This window comes from Lepeophtheirus salmonis, chromosome 1 (genome assembly GCF_016086655.4).
Source record: "Lepeophtheirus salmonis chromosome 1, UVic_Lsal_1.4, whole genome shotgun sequence".
NCBI lineage: Eukaryota > Metazoa > Arthropoda > Copepoda > Siphonostomatoida > Caligidae > Lepeophtheirus > Lepeophtheirus salmonis.
In genome coordinates, this window is record NC_052131.2 from 38,349,610 (window position 1) to 38,370,960 (window position 21,351).

A 21,351-nucleotide genomic window follows, 5' to 3' on the forward strand; every position below is an offset into this window, starting at 1 on the left:
GAAAAAAGGCCCAAAAATCAAAATTTAAGGCCAATTTTTTTTCTGACTATGAAACTATTAACCAATACCTAAGTACAAATTCGAATACGCTCAATCAAGAAACCTAATAAGAAGAAAATAACTTGACACTTCAACAGCTGACAAGAAAATACACTGAATATTTTTGTGTGATTGAGATAACGCCAAGGGAGGGATACAAATACCGGATGGTCCATAGAAATCAGAACACTTACTAATTCAATAATTAATGGGGTCGAGTAATTGAAATTAATTTATATTTCGATATCTTGAAGCATAAACAATTAGCTACAAAATAAAACAAATCTAAGCTCTATAGCTTCCGTACAAATCGAGAAATGACACTTGAACGGGATCTACCAATTTCCATTCGCGCACTCCTTATCACTGGCCGTTTCTAGGATAACCGACTACGACGTCAGCAAGTCTGAAACGTTGGATAGGAAGGAGGGCTCTGTCAAAGAGACCAAAATGGACCCAGAAGAGCTTAAGAAAATAGACGAGTTAAATAAAACAGCCCAGGTTTATGAGGGCCCATGCAAGACATCTCTGGGGTTCACACCAGACTTTCCAGAGAGTTATCAAAAAACAGGGTATAAAAAGCCTTGTGAAGGTGGAGAGACCACTTTTGATACCAGCAATGAAAGAAACACATCTCTACCGTTAAAATACTTATTTTTTGATAGCTCTCTGGACAGTCTAGTGTGAAACGCTAAGATCTCTTGCATAGGGACTCATGGACTTGTGGGGATTGGCCTGGGCTGTTTTATTTAACTCGTCCGTGTCCAGTTTGTCCTTTTTGATAGAGCCCCTCATCCAATCTTCCTCTCAAACGTTTTGGATTTGCTGACGGCGTAGACGGTGATCCTAGAGACTCCCAGTGTCAAAGAGTGCGTAAATAGAAATTCGTGGATCAGGTTCAATTGTCATATTCTCGACTTGTACGTAAGCTAGAGAGCTAACATTTGTTTTGTTTTCTAACTAACTGTTAACGCTTTAATAAATTGAAATATGAATTAATTTTAATCACTCCATCTTCATTAATTATTTAATTAGTAAGTGTTCAGGTTTCAATGGACCACCCGGTAATTGTATGTATGAATTAGAGAAGGAAATTGCCTTATCATGAAATAAATGATAGTGAAAACAGCATAAGAAAAGAAAATACAGAAAACGGGAGAGCAGAAAAATATACCTGATTTTCATCACTATGTATCACACAACTTTTCCGTTTTGTTGTAGTCCAAAAAGACAAAAAATACTGCAACTAATCAATTAAAAAGGGCACAAGTTCAAACTGCAGAAGAGTTGGAAAAAAGATGTTCATGATTTGGTTTGACAAAAAGGGAATCATCTACTAGTTCTATATCCCAGTTGATACCAGCATGAATTATTCCTATTTCTGCAATGTGAAAACTACTTACGTGAAAAATTACAAGGCCAAAAGACTATGGCTAATTACGAGTAGTTCTAGCACTTAGGCAATTGTAGCAATCAGACTAGGGCCAAGAAGTACAACGCTGCTAGGTATATCTGATTGAGAGATCAACTCCCTTATTCTCCTAATTTGTCGTCAGCAGACTCCTTCTTGTTCGCCAAGGCCGTAAGTATATACTTTAACGGTATTATTCATTTACTAGCTACTCAAAAGCAGTATGACAGCCAGTAAAATAAAATTAAACTTATATTTTACAAATTTTCATTCGATTCAGAAATGATAAATTATTTAGCATTCATTTAAAAACTCATATATTGTCAGAATCCCATTTTGACTAATTCAAATCAACTCCATATTATGAACATAGACTTGCAGTTTGTAACATTATAGTGCTTACGTGTCGACGTCCACATCTGGCTGGAGGAGTTCCTAAGTCATAAGAATATCATGAAGTTTAATTACACAAAAAGTGGAGAAATCATCATGTGTAGAAAATTTTCTACATCAAAAAAATCAATTAGTGTATAATTTAGTACTTATGATATATTTCACCAGTGTGAGTTATTAATGAAGTGATGAGTGTAAACATATTAATAGAAATAGTATAGTCTCATTACCTAGCGTTGGAACTGGAACTGCTTCTCCTTAAATACAAATTGAGATATCAATGTTGGAAATTGTATATTTACTTTGTACTTACTGGGACTGTTATCTTCCTAAAAACCATAACTTCCTCTACTAAAACCATTTCATTGTCTACCTTTGTGACACACCAAAATCCCCTATATACACTCATGAGATTTACCTTGACTCATGACTCCAAATCCATTTTTCAAAAAAATAATTATAATATTTAATATCATCCTTATGTACTGGGCCATGTAAAGCTTCTAGGAAATTAATATTACATATATGTTATAGAATTTAAAACCATTTAATATTATAAACCATTGTTGTTAACATAGTTTTAGTAAATATATCGAGATATTCATCAAAAAACTTGACAGAGTAATCCGTTTTTGAGGTGAAATACCAAAGTTGTTTTTTCATTCATATGTACTTCACCCGATGATTTTGTCATTATAGGTCACTTTGGAAAGATTCAAAACATTAATTGTTTTAAAAAAATAATCACCTGTTTACTTTACGAGGATAAAAACTAAAATATACATCTACATATTTATTTTACTCGAGTAAAGCCAAATCTCTTATACCTATTCATATCTATCCAAGTTATATTTGCTATTTTTTATAACTCCTAATTATGAAAAACAAAATACTCATCACTTATCTGCTTTTTTGAATTATAGTGTTAAAACTTAACAGAACACACGCCATTACCTTTATTGTCTCTGAAAAACATTCCTCCAAAAAGAAACAGAAAAAAATGCACAACATCATTTTATTCCCAACTATTGAAATTATTATACAACAATTATTGGGAATTGCTCACAGCTGAACAATAAGTAATTCAAATTCAAGCAATGAGCAATTTAGAACACTGAACTGGGGGGGGGGGGCTAATATATAAAGCCTTCGCCCCCTATTTGCTTTATGATGGCAGGATTATATAAAAGTTGATTATATTAATTTTCAGAGTGTATCGTTTTTTTTAAATTTATTCGAAGAAATTGCTTACAAAATAACTACTATATATAATATTTTTGATGAACCAAGAGGGCACCTTGATTACAAATTTTATGGAATATCGCTTCCTTTTATAATGATATAATTTACACTCAACCATTACCTATCTTAAAACTTCATTAAATTATTATTCACATATTATTTACAATCACTAATCAATTCATTGTATAAAGATGTAACAACATATTTTTAATACATGTTGATTGTTGGGGTCAAATATATAATAAGGTTAGGCAACAGAGGAATAAACTTTTTATAGACAGTGTCAGTAATGTCCTCTTACTTTTTTGGTCTCATTTTGACGTGATCTAATATTTCCTTAATATTAATGAAATAAGGGGTTTCACAGTTATAAAATTAGATTGTTTAGGTCCTCAAAATGGCCAACAGTAATAATGATGATGTCAAGTGAAAATGCTCTATAAGTCTCCATGAAAGGTTTTATATATTGTGTACGTTCAATCATTAAGTGACGTAATTTGTGGTACTACAAAAGAGACATCTTGTAAGGAAAAAGTTTTTTTCCAACCAACTAAATTTGAAGGGAAAAAAAAGTATATTTTCTTCCTCTTTTTAATGAATGAATGAACCGATCCAAGCCTTCCTTGGAGGAAAATAAGTGATTAAATTTATCAAGTTAAACTACTGTTGGACCAAGTGTGAAACTTTGAAATTTAATATTATTATTTTTAAGTGAGTGTTCACTTGAGGATTTTATGGTTAATGCAAGGTTATATGTATTATTTGCTTTTTATTATGATGATTCAGTCATGATGCTGCAAAAATATGTTTAATTATATTCCCTTATCTATGAAAAATATATGATTCATCTTTAAAAAGATAGTCTTTCAAATTCATTGGTAATGATGAAAATCCAGTGTAGAATGGGCATGTTAAAAAAAGAACCGAAAATCAACATGGTAACCCTGACAATTTGAAGAATGTTTTGGAGGGGAGAAATAATAATGCTCAGGACGTTCCATTAGATCAGATAAAATCAGCTGTGACAAGAAAGGAAGGAAAAAGAATATAAACAAAAACATTTTCTGGAATTACTCCGATGTCGATTCCCAAATCTATTCTGAGTCCAACAAGGACTTACACTTATAACTCCATAACTAATCCTCAATTGGTCTTTTATGAGCCCTCACGACGTTCAATCAGGTTTTGAATATAATAGAATCTATTTAGGAAAGGATGTTCCCTATGAAATAATAATCACATCTACTAAGAAAAATAAAATTCATTCTTTAGATTATCAATTCCTAAAAACTAAATAGGCCAGCTAAAAATACACCGAACTTTCATCATTATTCATTGGTATACCTATAGCAGAAAACTGGGTGAGTTCTTGCATATTCTTTGAGTCATGGAAATTCATTCATGAGCCAAATTATAAAAAAATGCATCAATATTCAACAAAAGCTATTTGGCTACATTTAGTCATAAAATATATTTTTTGTACCACCATTCGTTTTCTTTTTATATCATCTATATGAAAAGTTGTCAAAGTGTTCAAAGTTGCCCAAGGTGACATTGCATAGTCTAATTTTCCTATCTTTAAACCACAAAAAAACTACATTTTTAATATTTAACTCATTAATGCCCAGATACATATTTTGTGTGCTCAGTCCTTTGGTCTTAAAATATTTAGCCAAAGACAATTTCACCTTGAACCATTTCGACTTAAAATATAAATAAATAAGGTTCATTCGTCCGTTTTGTTTATTTTTGGTTAAAATTGATGTTCCCTTTGAATTTTTTAATCAAAATATGTTATGCCTATTACTATAAAACGCATTCGAAAATTGTTTTCTGTTGGACTAATGATGGAATTATACTCTTTCCTCTTATTACTATTGGTCATCAATCCATTAGTCTTTTCTAGTCTTAATAATTCTTAATTTAAGGGGGTTATAGCCCCTCCAGCCCTCCCCTGCGGACATCCCTTTTAACACTTCTCCCTTTTGAATAGTTGTCCTTCTTTTTTTTTCTCTCTTTTTCTTATTATACTAATTTTATTAACTATTTTTTCTTTGGTTTGAAAAAATTCTATAGTGAAATTTTGATGATATGTATGTATTGAATTTTCGTGCACAATTATATCATTATTTATTAATATTTTAGTGTGAAATGTTATTGAGCCCAAATGGCTTTAAGGTGAAATAGTTCAAGGCAAAATGTCCCGAGGCAAAATATTCTAAGGCAAAAGTACCTAATGCCATAATTTGCAAATCAATTGTGATGAATTTTTTGGGAGTGTTAATTCCTTTTTACATACCAGCGTTTATATTTATTCAAATCTTAATATGAGCATCCTTGCAATATTCCATTAATACAACCACTCAACCGCTCTTCGCAGTTTTGTAAAATTTACGCCTTCACAGATTTAAATTGTGAACGTTACACCCAAAAAATGACCATAGGTGGAAGTTTTGCGCTCTACCATGCGCTCATTCTTGTTTAAACCATAAAATAACTCTCAAAATTCAGTTTTGTATTATTTTAGACACACAGTTTAAATCTGTGAAGACGTAAATTTTTACAAAACTGTGAAGAGTGGTAGAGTCCTCCAAATGATGCAGAATTTTTTATTTTTTTTTACTATTTCCATAATTTTACACAAATTATGGAAATTTTGAAACCTCTTGTGTTTGCATAGCCCAAAAAAATACACTCACGAGACACCCTAATGCACATCCCTGTAATTGTTCATTAATACGACTACATTGCTATTTCTTGAATCAAAACATTTTTATGATATACATCAGAGAGCACTATATACAGTGCATCTGTTACTGTTTTTCATACATTTGCATATTCATACAGCCCGACAAACCTTACTGTATTGATGTAGACATATTGTAACTCAAAAAGTAACTCAGTTCTAAAACTTATAAAGTTTCTTGATGACGTCAATCAGCAGTATTTCTTTTTTTTTTTTAATCAGTTCTAGTTTCAGTCTCAGATAGTCTCAAGGGCCAGTCCTAAGACTGAATTGGACCGAATAAATAAGGTCTGAAACAACCCTACTCAAACCTAACCGTCTAAGCCCTTCAAACAACTTACTAAAATTTACCATAGGAAGGGTATAAAACTGCATTCCCTCCTAATCATCGTATGTGCATCTCACACCCAAACCATGAAACAATAAAAGGATTGACGATACTAAAGATAAGTTTGAACTGGATGAGACAAGTTTTCTCCATATAGTTTTTGAATAAATCGAATGTATGTTGTCACCTGCGTGCCCCGTTTGAAATCCCCCGGTTCTACATTACTATATACTTACGACAATCCCTTTACCATCTTTGTCTGTCTTTCGTACAAATCAAGATCCACATCATGTGTCTTATGCAAAATTATGCGTTTAATTTATTTCATAGACACAGACATGATTTTTCCGGAAATATACCGTGTGCAATCACACTCATACAATTCAAAATTCTGAGGTTGTTAGTGACTGATTTTAATAATTCCAGTAATACATACAGGTGGTCCAGATAAATTGGGAAAATTGGATAGAATCATATAGTTTTATTATTATTTGGGAGCTAATTTAATTAAATTCAATTATTCATAATGAGATCCGTCTCTCTTGATAACCTCAGCCAAACGGTGGCGGAAGCTTTGGCAGGGCCGGGTGACTTCGTGCGGATCCAGCATTGCCATTGTACTGGTTCTGTTTTTCACTTTTAATTTACATTCCCTGAATGGATGGAGTACCCACAGAAGAAATAACACCTTCCACAAAGACAGTGCACCGGCCCACAAGACCAAAAAAGCCATGGCCACAAAATGTTCTCACTTTTGGAGCCCGGATTTTTTGCCTGTAAACAGCTGGGACCTTAACCCATGCCATTTTTATCCCTGGGGGAGGGTCGAGAATGACACTTGTACCAAGTATCATGCGTCTGTGGAGGGCCTGAAAAAGTCTATCACCCGTAGGATGGCAAAGTTTGATCTCCACGAGGTCGCTCGGGACTACCAAAGCTTCTGGCGCCGAGTGGCTGAGATTATCAAGAGAAGCATATTTCATTAAGTTCCACAAAATTTTAGGTGGATGAAAGAAGATGAAATGGTTTAATTTTTTTGAATAAAAAAACATATGATCTTAAATTATTCTATGTAATTATTCAAATTATTCCTTCTTTTGGAAAAAATAGGAATATTAAATTTCGTATATATTATGTACCTCGGTTACAGGAACAGTTTGAACATTTTATCGGTCGCAATTTCTGAGGAAACTGCTTAGTGATATAATATATAATATAATATCTAAGCAGATTCAAACAATAGGTAGTTGATATATATTAAAAGTATATGCTATATTTTGGTGGCTCTGAGTCAAACCAACTCTGAGTAATTATGCCGAAAAAACAAAAAGTTTTGCAACTGTATCTGGTCTTTCTAAATAATAAGTAAGATTGAGTAAAAACACGTATAGAAGTTTGTACAAGTGTCTCCAATGTTTTATGAACAATACTATACTATAAGGATGATAACTTGTCTTATTTATGCATCATAATGAATCAATTACTCTTAATTAGATTGGGAATACTATAGCACAATTCCATTTAACTATGAAATATGTTAAATCGTCCTTATCATTAAAACTAATTTTTTACTTTATTTGTTTAAAGGAATAATTGAACGAGAACAACCTGTTATCATTGGTGAATATATATTTTGCTGAGATGTGTACAGGTGTTAAAGTAATTTTATTCATATTTTAGAATTTTTTTATAGGTATGTTAAAGGATTTCAAAAAAATTAGATTTGTAGGATAAATTTAACTTGAATTGATGTAGTTTATTCTTCAGTTTTCATTGATGCTAATATTTTTTATATTGATTCGAGAAAAACGGAGTAATTTGAATTCTTCGATAGAAAAATCTATAAATTTTTTGGGAAGCATTTGCGCAAATATGGTTAATGTCAGTTTAATATAACTCTGTCAAGTGATAGATGAAATCTTTTGAAAGATCATGAGCAAATTTATAATAAAGTAGCTTTAAAAAAATTAAATCTTCATACTTATTGGATATTTCCAGGCTTGTGAACAAAACGCTGAACACACGGGCTTTTTTTTAAGGTTGAACGTAAAAATCAGATTTGAGTGTTCCGTTGCAAAAGTCCTTACAAAAATTCAGGGAATCAAAGTTTATATATTATTTTTAGTTTTTTGAAATATGATTTTTTTGGGCTGATAAAGCAAAAATGAACGCTTGGGATACATATTTTTTGGCAGTAATACAGAAGGGGGGGAGTTGCTGAGTGGGTACTTTTTGAATGCTCTTATCGAACATGAAAGTTTCTAGTACTCTACCTTAACTCGAACATATGAACTTGACCAGTTCAATCATTCTGAACCATGGGGCTGATGCTCATCATTTGGCCGTGAATGTAAGTAAATGGGCCACTAAAAATAATAAATTGAACTCTCGTGTGTTGTGAGAGCCGCAGGATAATCCTACTGGAACACATAGTTTCCCTCTGGGTAGTTTGACTTTACACAGAGCAAGATCAAATCCTTGAGGACGTTCTGGTACTCCTTGGTCCCAATTTGCAGGCCTTTCGGGATCCGATATATGGGCATCCTCTTCCCGTCTGATACCACGATTTCCAACATCATCGCTGAGGCTGGGAACTTAATTTGATTGACCGGTGGACCCTCATCAACCGCATAGGGAAGTTTCCGTTCATTCCTGCAAATTATCGACTATACCACGGACCAGTTTTTCTTATCTTGTTGCTGTGCGGGACGCCAATCAAATGTACTATACTTTGCCTTTTGGCCTCTATCTCGACAATAGATGAACCGATTTTAGTCAGTTGCAGATCATTTAATTGCTTATATTCATCAAATTATTGCATTAAAAATCTTGAAACCTAGTTCTCAAATGAAGCCTCCTTGACACTATCGAAGTGGAAGTTGCGATTTGCTGTCGTACATTGGAAATGTACCGTATGATTAGAACGTGGAATGAAATTGAAATAAACGCTGAATGAAAAAATAAATGGACAGAACGTCAAAATAGCAGAACGCTTACAAGCCTAGATATTTCAACCTTGAAAATTTCCTCTTCTCGTTTAGAGAAGAGGAGGAATGGGGCTTTTAGTCCTTCAACATATCTAAATTTTGCTATAAATTATTGTATGACGTCTATTCTAAATAATCTTTGAATTATATTTCAGGGGCGTCTACAGGGTTATACTTTGGAAGGGGCTTGGTTATTAAAATCAAAGATTTAATTTTTTCTCAAGGAATTGATCGAATGACATTTTGGGGGGAGGGTACTACCCTTCCAGCCCCAACCCTTTCCGACACCCTTATAATTAAACAAAACGAGATGTGGGTTATAATGTTCTCAATCATGCCTTACAGTGAAATAATGTTGAGAACTATTATTTTTTTACATTAATTGTGATGGTATTCCAAAAAATCTTCAATTTTAGAAACTGAAAAAAGATTGGAATGAGTTTATTTTAGAGACGTTTGATGTTTTAATAATTATTCCTTATCTTAATATACTCATTGAAAGAGATGGATTTTGTAATTTATTGCTACTTGTTTGATTTACACTTCGTAAAAAAATACCTTGAGACACCCTAATTTACATTGTACAAACTTATGACCGAGATATGATGTTGTTTCTATATATACACATATTTAGTCATTTAAAAAAATGAAATATCCAAACTATCATAATATAGTTTTTGAAAAGATGCAGAAAGAGTTAATTAAACAGGTTACACTTGTTTACAATCAAATAATATAATATGTAGAACTATCTAAAACGTATGTTCCAAATACAATTGAAATTGGATTAATATTTATCAAATAATTAATTAATGTATACTACATAAACTAAAATACGGACAACACTCATATAATAGATTCTAAATAATTATATACAAATATATTTGTAGATTCCAAAATATACATTGAGTATGAACGTTAAATTGGAATAAATTCTATTATATGAAATAAAAATGGATACTAGTCAGTCCCGAAGCCAAGTATAGGCACTGCAAATTCTAAAATGGGCCAGGCTGTAACTAAAACTTTTCTAGCTTGAGATGACATTCTATATTTTTGAAATTTTTAATGACCTTTAAGTAGTGTTGGATCGGTCTAGAAAACTAAAAAGGATATCAGTCCTAGGACCGATCTATCACTACCTTAATAACTTATAAGTTATAAAATCACAAAATTTGATTTTTTTAAAGACAATTATTTCACATTAATTATGTTATTATTACATCCCTCAGTAGTTACGGGTCTAGAGAGCATGTTTAAAAATAAATAATTTTTTAGTACAAGAATTTAGAATGTGATCATAATTCTACAGTTTAGTAGAATTAAGTTTAAATTATGTTAATCCAGTTGGGTGTACCAACATCGTCTTGGACGGTTACGACGCCTTAATGCCCTCCCTCTGTAGACAAGTTGCAATACTTATTCTAGTAATTGATACAATATTCCCATTTATTTGTTAGCAATATCAAGTATCCGTATCCATACGAACACTGCATTTTGAAATTATGTATACATATTCTATCTAATTCCACATTGCATTAAAAGACATTATGGTGGGAAGGTGAGAGAGTAACGAGGGTTGTGAAGACCGAATCACTCAATCCCTCTATCGCTGAAACCTCTTGAATAGGCCCATGTATAGAATATTCCCACATGCGGATCATCTGTATTTTAGATATATTCTAAGTCACATCCATATATTTCTAAAATTTCATATCGGTCCAGACCCTCATTACAAAATCTCAAGAATGGATATTGAAAGTAAAGTCTTGGAAATGGATGAAACGTTAAATATTTAATTCTTTTTTTGTAACGACTTTGAAATTATAATGGCATTGTCTCATAATGACCACCACCTCTGTTGCGAATGCTTTGTAAGGAGTTGCTAGGCAGTTAATGCATTAGGGTTGTATCCATTCTAAAGACAGAATAATGGAAAAGTCTTACAATTACATATTTTTAATGTTTAAAAAAATCTACTTTTAAAACAGCAATCTATTAGGAATAGTAATTTTTGAATACCCTTGGAGTTATTAATATTTTAAGTGAATTTCACAATATACAGAGTGGTCTATTAAAATCTGCACATTTTAAATTTTAAGCCTCAACAGTATATAATTTATTAAATAACAATAGAATTTCAAAAAAATTATTAGTAGGTAACATAAATATATGTTTGTCTGAGCTCTCTTAATCATTAATGTAGACGCCCTTAGCGGAAATTATGGCTTCCAGGCGCCGACAGAAGGCCTGGCACCCACTGCGAATGTAGTACTCTGTCCTGGCATCCCAGTACTGGCTGGCAGTGGCTTTGAGGGCCTAGGTGTTTGGATGATGAACACTGCAGGCATCCCTTTGACATACACCCAAATGGTGTAGCCGAGGGAGTTGATATCAGGGCTGTAGGGGTAGGGGCAAGAATATCAGAAAATAGTTCAACAGAACTCAAAAGACACATTCAAGAGAGTCTTGCAACGGAGGAGATGGGTTTATTTCATTGCTGGTGTCAAATGTGGGCTCTCCACAAACTTTTTTGATAGTTCTCTGGATAGTCTGGGGTGAAACTCCGATATCTATTGCATGGGCCCTCATGGACAGGACTTGAGGGGATTGACCTGGAATGTTTTCTTTAACTCCTGCGAATCCAGTTTGGCTTTTTTGACAGAGCCCTTCTTCCTTTCTAACGTTTCAGACTTGTGACAGCGTAGACGGTGGTCCTGGAGATGCCAAACTGCTTGAAGTGCGCAAAGGGGAATTCGTCGATCACGTTCAAGTGTCTTTTTATCAACTTGTACATAAACTAGAGAGCTCAGCCTTTTTTTGTTTGTTAACTAATTGTTTATGACTCAATTTCAATCATTCAATCTTCATTAATTATTATTTAACTTGTAAGTGTTTAGATTTCAATGGATCACCCAGTAAATATAATATACAAAAAAGATAGAAATGAATGTATGTAGGAAATAAGAAACTTTCAGTTATATTGATATCTAATCCTTCGATGTAAAGTAGTAATTCTCTGATAACTTATCGGAAATATAAGTAGAAAGAATCAAAATGGATACTTAATTAACTGCTTACGTAATAAAACGAAATAAGAAAACGATCACATAACAGCCCCACGGAAAGAACAAGGTGTTGTATCTGGGGATTTGCACACTTTTTCTTAATAAAAGATTGATAGATTAAATTAATTATAACAATATTGAAGAAATGACCACATAGTACATTTATTTTGAGAAAATGAAAAACAAGGACAATACATTATTATTATCAACATAGAAAATATATTAATCCTTTCATTCTAAGAATTTGTGACAATACATATTTATAGGATAGTTAAATTAACACGTAACCCTCATGTATTGAAATATAATATACAAAATGAATTATAATATTCTGAAGCTATAAAAATAGAAACATTGTTCAATAATACTATAAAAAAAGGAAAAAAAGACAAAAACAATGACTTGAATTGCGAGGCGTTAACATAGATTAATTATTATTAATATTTAAAATACATGGTATAGAAATTGGATTATTACTATTACTCAGTCTTCTTAGCCTTACTCTTTGCTTTTGTATTTTTACTCTTGGAAGGAGAGCTCAATTTCTCAATTCCAAAGGGGCATAGAGACTTATTCAAACACCCAGAACATTTAGGATTCACTGGGAGACAAGTTTGTTGTCCAAACCCAACCAAGAGCCAATTTGTTTCCTTCCAGTAGGACTGAGGTAACCATTCCTCTAAATACTTACGAGTATCTTCTGGATTTTTTGTCCCAGAAAGTCCCGTCCATTTTAATCGATTGGATATACGGTGCACATGTGTATCCACACCTAATTAGGTTATTATTAAGTAAAACATTGAATAAGTAATGTCTACCTATTCCAACCACTTGATTCCATGCTATGTCCATGACCAAATATGCCATTTTTGGGCCTACTCCAGGTAGCTTTGTGAGATCGTCAATCGTATTGGGAATATCGGAATCATAGTCTTTTTTTAGTATTTCACATGTTTTCTTTAAATATGTGGTTTTTCTCTTCGTAAAAAGAACAAATGAATAAATAAAAATGATTAATGGTGGGTAAATCATCTACTATAATAATGCCTTAAGCTACATAATAACCATTAATGCATACCTTCATTACAATTATGCAAAAAATAAATGTATTCAACGATATGAAAAGTGTAGTATAATGAATTAAAAAAACTTTACGTAGGCATGTCATGTTTTAAATACATAAGATAATTGGAAAATTGCCAAGTAGGCAATTTGATTAATTTAAATATAAAAATACTTTGCTCAAATATGATAATTATACATATATATATATATTAAATATAGAAAATATATTTTAAATAATTAAATCTGCATAATATTAACTAAAAATCTGACCAAATGGTGGAAAAAAACAACAACATTACGTTAACTATAAACAAAATGACTGACAAGTCCATTTGTATTCGTTTTAGGGTGCTTTTCTGCTTGTGTTTTTATTGTATGTATAATGTACATATTATTTAGAGTCAAGTTGTAACTTTTTAATTAACTTTGTTACAGGTCATACATTAAAAACAAGAAGAAAAAAAGACTGCAGTGACTTTGAAACAGGCCTTGTTTCCCCTTTATGTTACAACAAACTAACAACTCCTAGAGCCTTCTTTATTACCTTATAAAACCCCACTGGATAAATAAGCCCCTCCAACTCTTTATCCTCCATAGAGAGTATCCCTTCAACAGAGAGTCCTTTACCCCGTAATCTATTCATAGCTGCATGATTCACTTCATCCTTGGTTTGACTCGAGAGCATAAGAGACACAAGACAATGGAATCTTTGAACCTATTACATAAAAGAAACATGGAATATTTATTTATGAAACAAAACTATTCAAAAAATACGGATTTATAATGACGTGTTCAAATTTGATCCTTTGATGATATATCAATTAATATGTATATATCACATATGATGATTCTGCATAATGGAGTAATCATGAAGTGAATTGATGACGTATTATGATAGTCATGGACTTATTAATAGAACCAGATCATCATTGACATAATTATATAATTGTGTACTAATAGATCATACTTGTCTCTCGCATGTAAAATTAATGTACATGTATATAATTTATAATAAACTATGAAAAACATTTGGAATTATTGTGTGAAAATTCCAATAAACAGATTATGATATATCTTTTTATCTAGTGAGGCTAGAAATAGGTCAAGGTCAGGAGGGGCATAAGGGGGGGGGGAGAAAAAAAAAAATAAGCACTTAACTATTACTACAACTACTGTCCTGACTTTTTCTGGTAATAATGCCGATTCTTAACAACATATTTAGAGATTGATATATATGCATAACATACTTACTTTTTCAGAATCGACCTCTTTACTAACTTTCTCACAACCGACCGTGTCCACAGGAGCATTTCTTTCCTTACGCATAGTTCTTATATTCTCAAAAACATTTTCCCAATTTTGAGGAGGTTCTACTTTAATTTTCTTCCTCTTTGACATTTTGATAACAATAAATGATAGTGTATTCTATATAAGGGAATCGAAATACTAACAAACAAGGAGAAGTGGTAAATAGTAATTACATACAAATATATGTCTATCAAGCATATATTAGACTTTGATGCAATAAGTTCACAGTACAAATTTTAGTCATAGTCCATAAGGGGAAAGATCTAGACGATTTAGAATTATCTAGAAGGAAAAAAACAAATTATGTAAAATAAATTCCAAGTCATTACGATTAAAAAACATGTGATTAAATAAAACATTCCACTCTATGATAGTTTATTTTACTCATAATGAGTTAATTATGATGGAAAAGCATTAATATATATATCGATGGGATATAATAATAATAAATAGACTATTGGGAATTATAATTATAAATACAAGATAAGACATAATTACATAATTTATACTTTCTTTCTTTTTTTCAATAATTGTATTTTGTGTTATGTTTAGCAACTTTTTTTTATAGATTTTTTTTTTGTAAATGACTATTATAATTGATTGAACAAAAATTAAACTAAAAATTAATTATTTGTTTCAAAGGTTTTATAGAAGGTGTAAAAAACAAAAAAAAAAGAACTCACAAGATAATATTAACAATAGTTAATTAATCGTTAATATTACCATTATAATAAAATATGTGTAATATAGTTATGACCGAAGTATAGATATAATATATATGTACTATAAATGTTGTTGGAGAGATTCGCTCTTCTAAACTATTTAGAAAAATACATCATTTTTGTGCTTAATTTTTCCTGCAAATGACAGCATCCCTGGCTTGTCCTACACCAATCCACCAAACTGGTATATTTGTTCGTGTTTCAATTTCTTTAACATAATTTTGAGCGTTAACGGGGAGTTCATCAAAGGATCTGATGGCTGATATATCGTCCCTCCACCCAGGAAGGGTAATGAGCGTTGGCTTAGCGGCAGACATTTCTTGTTCCGTGGCAGGATAAGGCTTTTCTGGATCCCCATCATAATCAACACAAATGGATACTGTGTCTAGACCCGTCAATACATCAAGCTTTGTTAAAGCAAAAGCCGTACATCCGTTGATGAGGCTTGTGTATCGTATCATAGGAATGTCCAGCCATCCACAACGCCTCTGTCGTCCTGTAGTTGTGCCAAATTCGTGGCCTTTCTCTTGCAAGTAAACACCAATATCATTTAACAGCTCCGTAGGAAAGGTTCCAGTACCAACACGGGTAGTGTATGCCTTGACAACTCCATATATTTCACCGATATGAGGAGGTGGGAGACCTAATCCAGTGCATACACCGCCAATCACACAATTGGAAGAAGTGACAAAAGGATAAGTGCCAAAGTCGATGTCCAACATGGAAGCGTTTGCTCCTTCAATGAGAATCTTTTTGCCGTCTTTGACCATTTTATGGAGAAAGGAGACAGACTCCACAGCTAGAGGTCGAATTTTTTTTGCAAATTCCTTGTAGCGTGCTAACTCTGCCTCCACATTGATGGAGAGTGTATCCTTGAGATCATTTGTCAGACTACGGAAACGTGCTTCAAAATGAGAAAAGTCTCCAAGGAGATCTCCGATACGGATGCCAGAACGAGACACTTTGGAAGAATAGGCTGGGCCAATCCCTTTCTTGGTTGTACCCAGAGCACTTCCACTTCGAATGGATTCCTGAAGTCCATCAAGCGCTTGGTGGAAATCAAAGACAAGATGTGCTCTTGTGGAAATGCGAAGTCGATCCTCCCATCCAGACAATTCATTCTTTTCTATTTCTTGGAAAAGGCCGGGGAGATGGATCACAACTCCATTACCAATCAAGGCCATGCAGTTGGCGTGAACGATTCCGGAGGGTAAGAGATGAAAGGCATACTTTTTCTCTCCAATCACCACCGTGTGCCCAGCATTGTTTCCACCTTGACAACGAGCAACACAGTCCATTGAAACCGCTAAAAGATCCACAAGTTTCCCCTTCCCTTCGTCTCCCCATTGGGATCCAAGTACCACACATACTTTATTATTCATCTTCTCTTCTGAACAGAATTACAGAATCCAAAACACACCTCGGCGAAGATTTTCCTTTCAGAAATCCAGTTGGCAGTTCCACACTCCGTCTTTTAGGAATAAGAGAAACGAAATAATGTGAAACTATGTCCTAGAATAAATACAAAAAATAACACAGACACAACAGTCAACAGCCACACGAAACAAACCTACTCTAAAAAGAGAGCGCGACTTGGCTTTTTCAAAATAATATATACAAATACTGAATACTGTTGCTAGTTCAATGGGTAATGCGTCGAATTACTACTGTTGTAGTACATTGTCTGATATATAAATAATTATCATTATGTTTCTACTCGACCAACTCAATCAAAATCCGTCTCATTCAAAAATGAGAAAATATGTCATTAAACAATCCCATATATATCCTTAGTTAACAATCAACTCAAGCTCTCCTACAGAAAAAAAGATTGTACATCATTAATTATATCCTACCCAATTACGCAATCCGTTATTGGTTTCATTTATTGTAGGATGGATGACTAACCGCATTCGTTTGCCTGACCTTTCTGAGGATTTTATATGTAAAATATATTTATGAAATGTTCAGTTTTTAGTGGGAAAAAACTGTTGAAAATCGACCTAACCCTTAAATGCTTTTTGTTGGAAATATGAATGATATATTTTTTTTTAAAAACCGTATATAGAGCGTTTTCATGTGACATCAAGGTTGTTAATATCGGCAAATTTGAGGGCCTAAACAACCATATTATACAACAATGAAAACTTCTTTTTTCATTCATATTAAGCAAAGTAGTGAACTTTTGCATTTCAAAATAGGAACAATAAATAAAAGGACTGAAGCCTTACTGTCTATCAAAGATGCGTCCCACTATTGCCTAGTTATATTACATATATCTGACCCTAAAATGTATTATTATATCGTTATAAAATCTTATTTCCGGTTGTAGATGAAAAATTAACCATCACAACTGAAAAAATAGGACATTTGTCTCTAATTATCCTACTTTTATCGTCCCTAATCGATTTTTTTTTTAAATTGCAAAAATTACTTTGATTTAATTCAAATGTCATTATTTAACAACTTGGATTAAGTTGGATCAATGGAGGTGTTCAGTTTTTTTAATTCAACTCCACTTGTTGGAGATTTCTCCAAATTTCTTGGAAGTTTGTTCATTTTATGTATTAAAAATATCAACTTTGAGCCCCCAAGATGAATTTTCATCCAATTATGATACAATTTACGTCAGAGAAATTCACTATTAAATATAATTACAACAGCGGTAAAATTATAGTGATTTTTACTTAATATTTTTTGTAGCTAATATCCCAAATTATTTATTTTTGTCCAATTACATTTTTTTTACTTTACATTACTCCTTTTAAACATTTTTCCCTTTATACAAAAAAAATGCATAAGGGTTTAAGTATGGAAAATTAAAGATAAATCAATGTTTATTATAAAAAACAAAATCCTATTCTGAAAAAAATATTATTTTTTTTAATTTGATATCACTTCCAAAATATTATCCCCTAAAATGGACTCTGAACAGACCATAATATGTTTTCGAATGGAGTTCAAAAACCCTTACCATTATATAACTGAGTCAACTTTGCTACTTACAAGGCGAGTTAAATGACATAATAAGTATATTATTGTTGTTAATAATTATAATAATAAAAGTAAATAATTTGCTAGTAAGCCTTGGATAAGCCGATTGGATATTTTGTCAATGGCCATATAAATATATATATATATAGACATACATATATATCTAATTATTTAATTATATATAAACATTTTTATAATCATGATATAAATTGCCGACTTATTATTCTATGACAATATAAAAATACGACTGTCAGCCTTCGAAAATTTAAAAAAAAAAAAACACGAAAATAACAAAATTCATAACGAAAAAAATTAAATAATCAATTAATTTCGGAGGTTTGATGCATTTTCAAGTGAGAAAATTCACCATGAATGAGTTTTGTTTAGATAATTACTTCTTCTTTTTAGCTTTCTTTGTAGGATCGGAGACTAACGTCAGTAGTTTTTCTTTGTCCATGGACTTAATGGCGCTACGAAACTCTGCAAGTTCATCTCGGAAAAAATCGTCAAAATTTGATCCTTCAGGAACTTCAAATACTGACTTTAATTTGGAATAAATTTTTTCGGCTTTATTGCGTATTTTTTCGGCTTCAACGTCATAACTTCTTTCTGATTCCTTGGGTCCGACATAGCGTCTTAATTTACAAAGACTGTTTACAATGGTGGGTTGTTTTTTAAGCATGAGTGGGGCTAGAGTCATGGAATCAAATTCGTTCAAAGACTTTAAACAAGATTCTAAATCTGGTTTCGTGGAATTACAATAACCCTTGATATCAATATCTAAATCTATGATCTTTTGCTCTATTTTGAGCCATCGAATCTTTTCCATCTTGAGAGAGTTCTGTCTTGCTTTTTTGAGGATTTTATCTTCTTCCTCTGTTCGATTCACCTTTTCTTCAAGCTTAACTCGAACCTCATCTGGAATAAAGTCACCGGATTCGACTCTTTCTTTGAACTTGAGTGCATTCCTGGCCGTTGTCTTTTCCCACTGGAGTTCCGCCTCTTTGGACTCGAAATGTGAGGGTTTGTCTTGGTCCAAGTTTATTTCTATCATATCTCCTGTGCTTTTAACTTCAACCCACATTTTACGAGGCTCTTTTTTTGCTGAATTTGTCGTTTTGTTGTTGTTGTTGTTGTTGGGGATTGTGGTGGACGAGGAGTTGGAGTTCTGTGTGGAGGTAACAGGTTCAGTAGCATTATTATTGGCACTGCTGTTGTTACTACTATTTATTTGAGTTTCGTGGGTCGTCTCTACCAAGGAAGGCTAACAAAGGAAGTAAATTAATTACTATTATTAACTACTAAAATAAAAACTAAATTACCTTATCATCTTCATCATCGACAAATTTTTTTGGTTTAATGATTCGCCCAGAACGACTGACAGTGGCACATGGTGAGTGATTATCATTTGTACTTGGAGTCACGTTAGACGGAGGAGGAGCATTCTTCTTTTTGGCTGGAGGGGGAACAGAGGGTGTGAGTTCATCTGCTTTTCTTTTATTACTGCGATTGTTCCTCGTCCGAGCAACGGGAGTGGTCTCATTAATAACCAATACATTATCATCAGGCTCTTCTTTCATGGGCTCATCTTCAGTAGTAGTAGTGTCTGCGGGAGTAGATTTAACAGTGGGTTCGTCATTCTTAGGAACTACGACACTTGATGTTACAACCTCATTATCTGCTTCTTCTTCTTCCTTCACTTCCGATTCGGGCTCTGGTTCCGGCTCAGGTTGAGGCGGAACCACTTTTTTCTTAGGCTCAACAGATGGTTTTTTCTCCGGCACTACTTCAACTTCCTTTTCTTCCACAACTTCATCCTTCTTCGAAGAAGAGGTCGTTTTTTCTTTAGGCGTCACAGAATTTTTTTCTTTAGGGTGTACAGGAGTTTTATCTCTGGATCCTTTTTCCTTTATTACGGGAGTTTTTTCTTTCACAATGGGCGTCTTTTCTTTTACGATTGGAGTCTTTTCTTTAAGGGGTTGAGTCTTTTCTTTAACAACTGACGTTGTCTTCTCTTTTTCTTTAACAATAGGAGTTTTTTCCTTAACACTCTGAGTCTTTTCTTTCACAACTGGGGTTTTCTCTTTCGTTGTTGCTACTGGAGTTTTCTCCATGGATTTTGTGGAGGTGGACTTGGGAGGTGGAGTTGATATTGTATCCGTGACAGATGTATCCATAGCCTCAGATGGTCCAGATGCTTCTTCCTCTAATGCTTCCGCGGTCTGGAGATCCGGCATATTCTCAATCTCATACATTCCTTCTGCAAATCCCTTGCGCTTCTGATTCCCTTTTCCTATTAAAAAACAAGAGGACATCATCATTAAGTCATGTTGTTAGGAAGGGAATATTTACCGAATTTAGCGATGGAGGATGCGTTGTAGTCCCAAATCTCATCTTTCTTGAGCGTGGCCGTTTCGTATGTTCCGTAGAAAAAGACCTTGTAGCGCGTAGCACTCGCATTGGCAAGCTCCATGATCCTGGCCGGCCATGCAGGGAATCCACGGACCTAAATATCCAATGATCACGGAAGACGAGGATTTTCATTATGTGACTTATAACATTGAGATAAAAATATACACACCTTGGCAAAGACCCTGTCATTCACTTCGAATACTTTTTTCTTGGCACTCATGTTCCAAGACTTGTGAGACAATCCCGGATTGAGAACTTGAGCTAGAAGTAAGTTGTATATTTATTGTGAAAATATTGAAGTCTCGTATTAGAGGGAAGAGAAGCGCGGTTATTGGTGAGTTGAGTGAATCTTTTTCAGCTTCTCTTCTATTTTTTTCTTTCTCTCTCTCTCTTTCTCTTATTCTACCTTCTCTCACTCTCTGTTTTTCTATCCTTCTCTCTTTCTTAGCTTCTAATGTACATAGGATTTTTGATTGGCATTATTTAGTGATGAAACGGCAGTTTCACAAGTTCGAACATTATAAATATACCCCGCGTAGATATTCTATATAATTCATAGTTTTAATTCAATGCATATTTTTCTTGTTATAAGTATGTTTAATATTATATTTGCACAAAATTTCAGTTGAAATGAAT

At 33.1% G+C, this 21,351-nt stretch overlaps 3 protein-coding genes across 3 annotated transcripts; all 3 read right to left on the reverse strand.

Moving 5' to 3' along the window:
• Nucleotides 1-12,351: 12,351 nt before the first annotated feature.
• On the reverse strand, nt 12,352-14,891 carry Nthl1 (Nth-like DNA glycosylase 1). Its single transcript, XM_040712850.2, has 5 exons — nt 14,765-14,891; nt 14,531-14,704; nt 13,824-13,994; nt 13,033-13,192; nt 12,352-12,986 (listed from the first exon to the last, which is right to left on the reverse strand). The coding sequence occupies exons 1-5, from the start codon at nt 14,783-14,785 to the stop codon at nt 12,694-12,696; spliced, it is 819 nt and encodes a 272-aa protein (XP_040568784.1). The 5' UTR covers nt 14,786-14,891; the 3' UTR covers nt 12,352-12,693.
• Nucleotides 14,892-14,933: 42 nt separating this feature from the next.
• On the reverse strand, nt 14,934-16,691 carry Adss (adenylosuccinate synthetase). Its single transcript, XM_040712839.2, has one exon. It carries the CDS (start codon nt 16,689-16,691, stop codon nt 15,435-15,437), a length of 1,257 nt encoding a protein of 418 aa, XP_040568773.1. The 3' UTR covers nt 14,934-15,434.
• Nucleotides 16,692-18,323: 1,632 nt separating this feature from the next.
• On the reverse strand, nt 18,324-21,098 carry LOC121118263 (uncharacterized). Its single transcript, XM_040712827.2, has 4 exons — nt 20,885-21,098; nt 20,656-20,809; nt 19,626-20,596; nt 18,324-19,567 (listed from the first exon to the last, which is right to left on the reverse strand). Exons 1-4 carry the CDS (start codon nt 20,933-20,935, stop codon nt 18,695-18,697), a joined length of 2,049 nt encoding a protein of 682 aa, XP_040568761.1. The 5' UTR covers nt 20,936-21,098; the 3' UTR covers nt 18,324-18,694.
• Nucleotides 21,099-21,351: the final 253 nt, after the last annotated feature.

What these genes read in the sequence shown, in the direction of transcription:
- LOC121118263 (XM_040712827.2), bottom strand. Translation starts at nt 20,935, where the DNA reads ATGAGTGCCAAGAAAAAAGTATTCGAAGTGAATGACAGGGTCTTTGCC. An exon ending in ATGACAGGGTCTTTGCCAAG is followed by an intron (nt 20,810 to 20,884) that starts GTGTGTATATTT and finishes TTGGATATTTAG; the next exon opens with GTCCGTGGATTCCCTGCATG. An exon ending in TCGATGATGAAGATGATAAG is followed by an intron (nt 19,568 to 19,625) that starts GTAATTTAGTTT and finishes TTCCTTTGTTAG; the next exon opens with CCTTCCTTGGTAGAGACGAC.
- Nthl1 (XM_040712850.2), bottom strand. Translation starts at nt 14,785, where the DNA reads ATGCTTGATAGACATATATTT. An exon ending in TGCTTGATAGACATATATTT is followed by an intron (nt 14,705 to 14,764) that starts GTATGTAATTAC and finishes TCCCTTATATAG; the next exon opens with AATACACTATCATTTATTGT. An exon ending in AAGAGGTCGATTCTGAAAAA is followed by an intron (nt 13,995 to 14,530) that starts GTAAGTATGTTA and finishes TTTATGTAATAG; the next exon opens with GTTCAAAGATTCCATTGTCT.
- Adss (XM_040712839.2), bottom strand. Translation starts at nt 16,691, where the DNA reads ATGAATAATAAAGTATGTGTGGTACTTGGATCCCAATGGGGAGACGAA.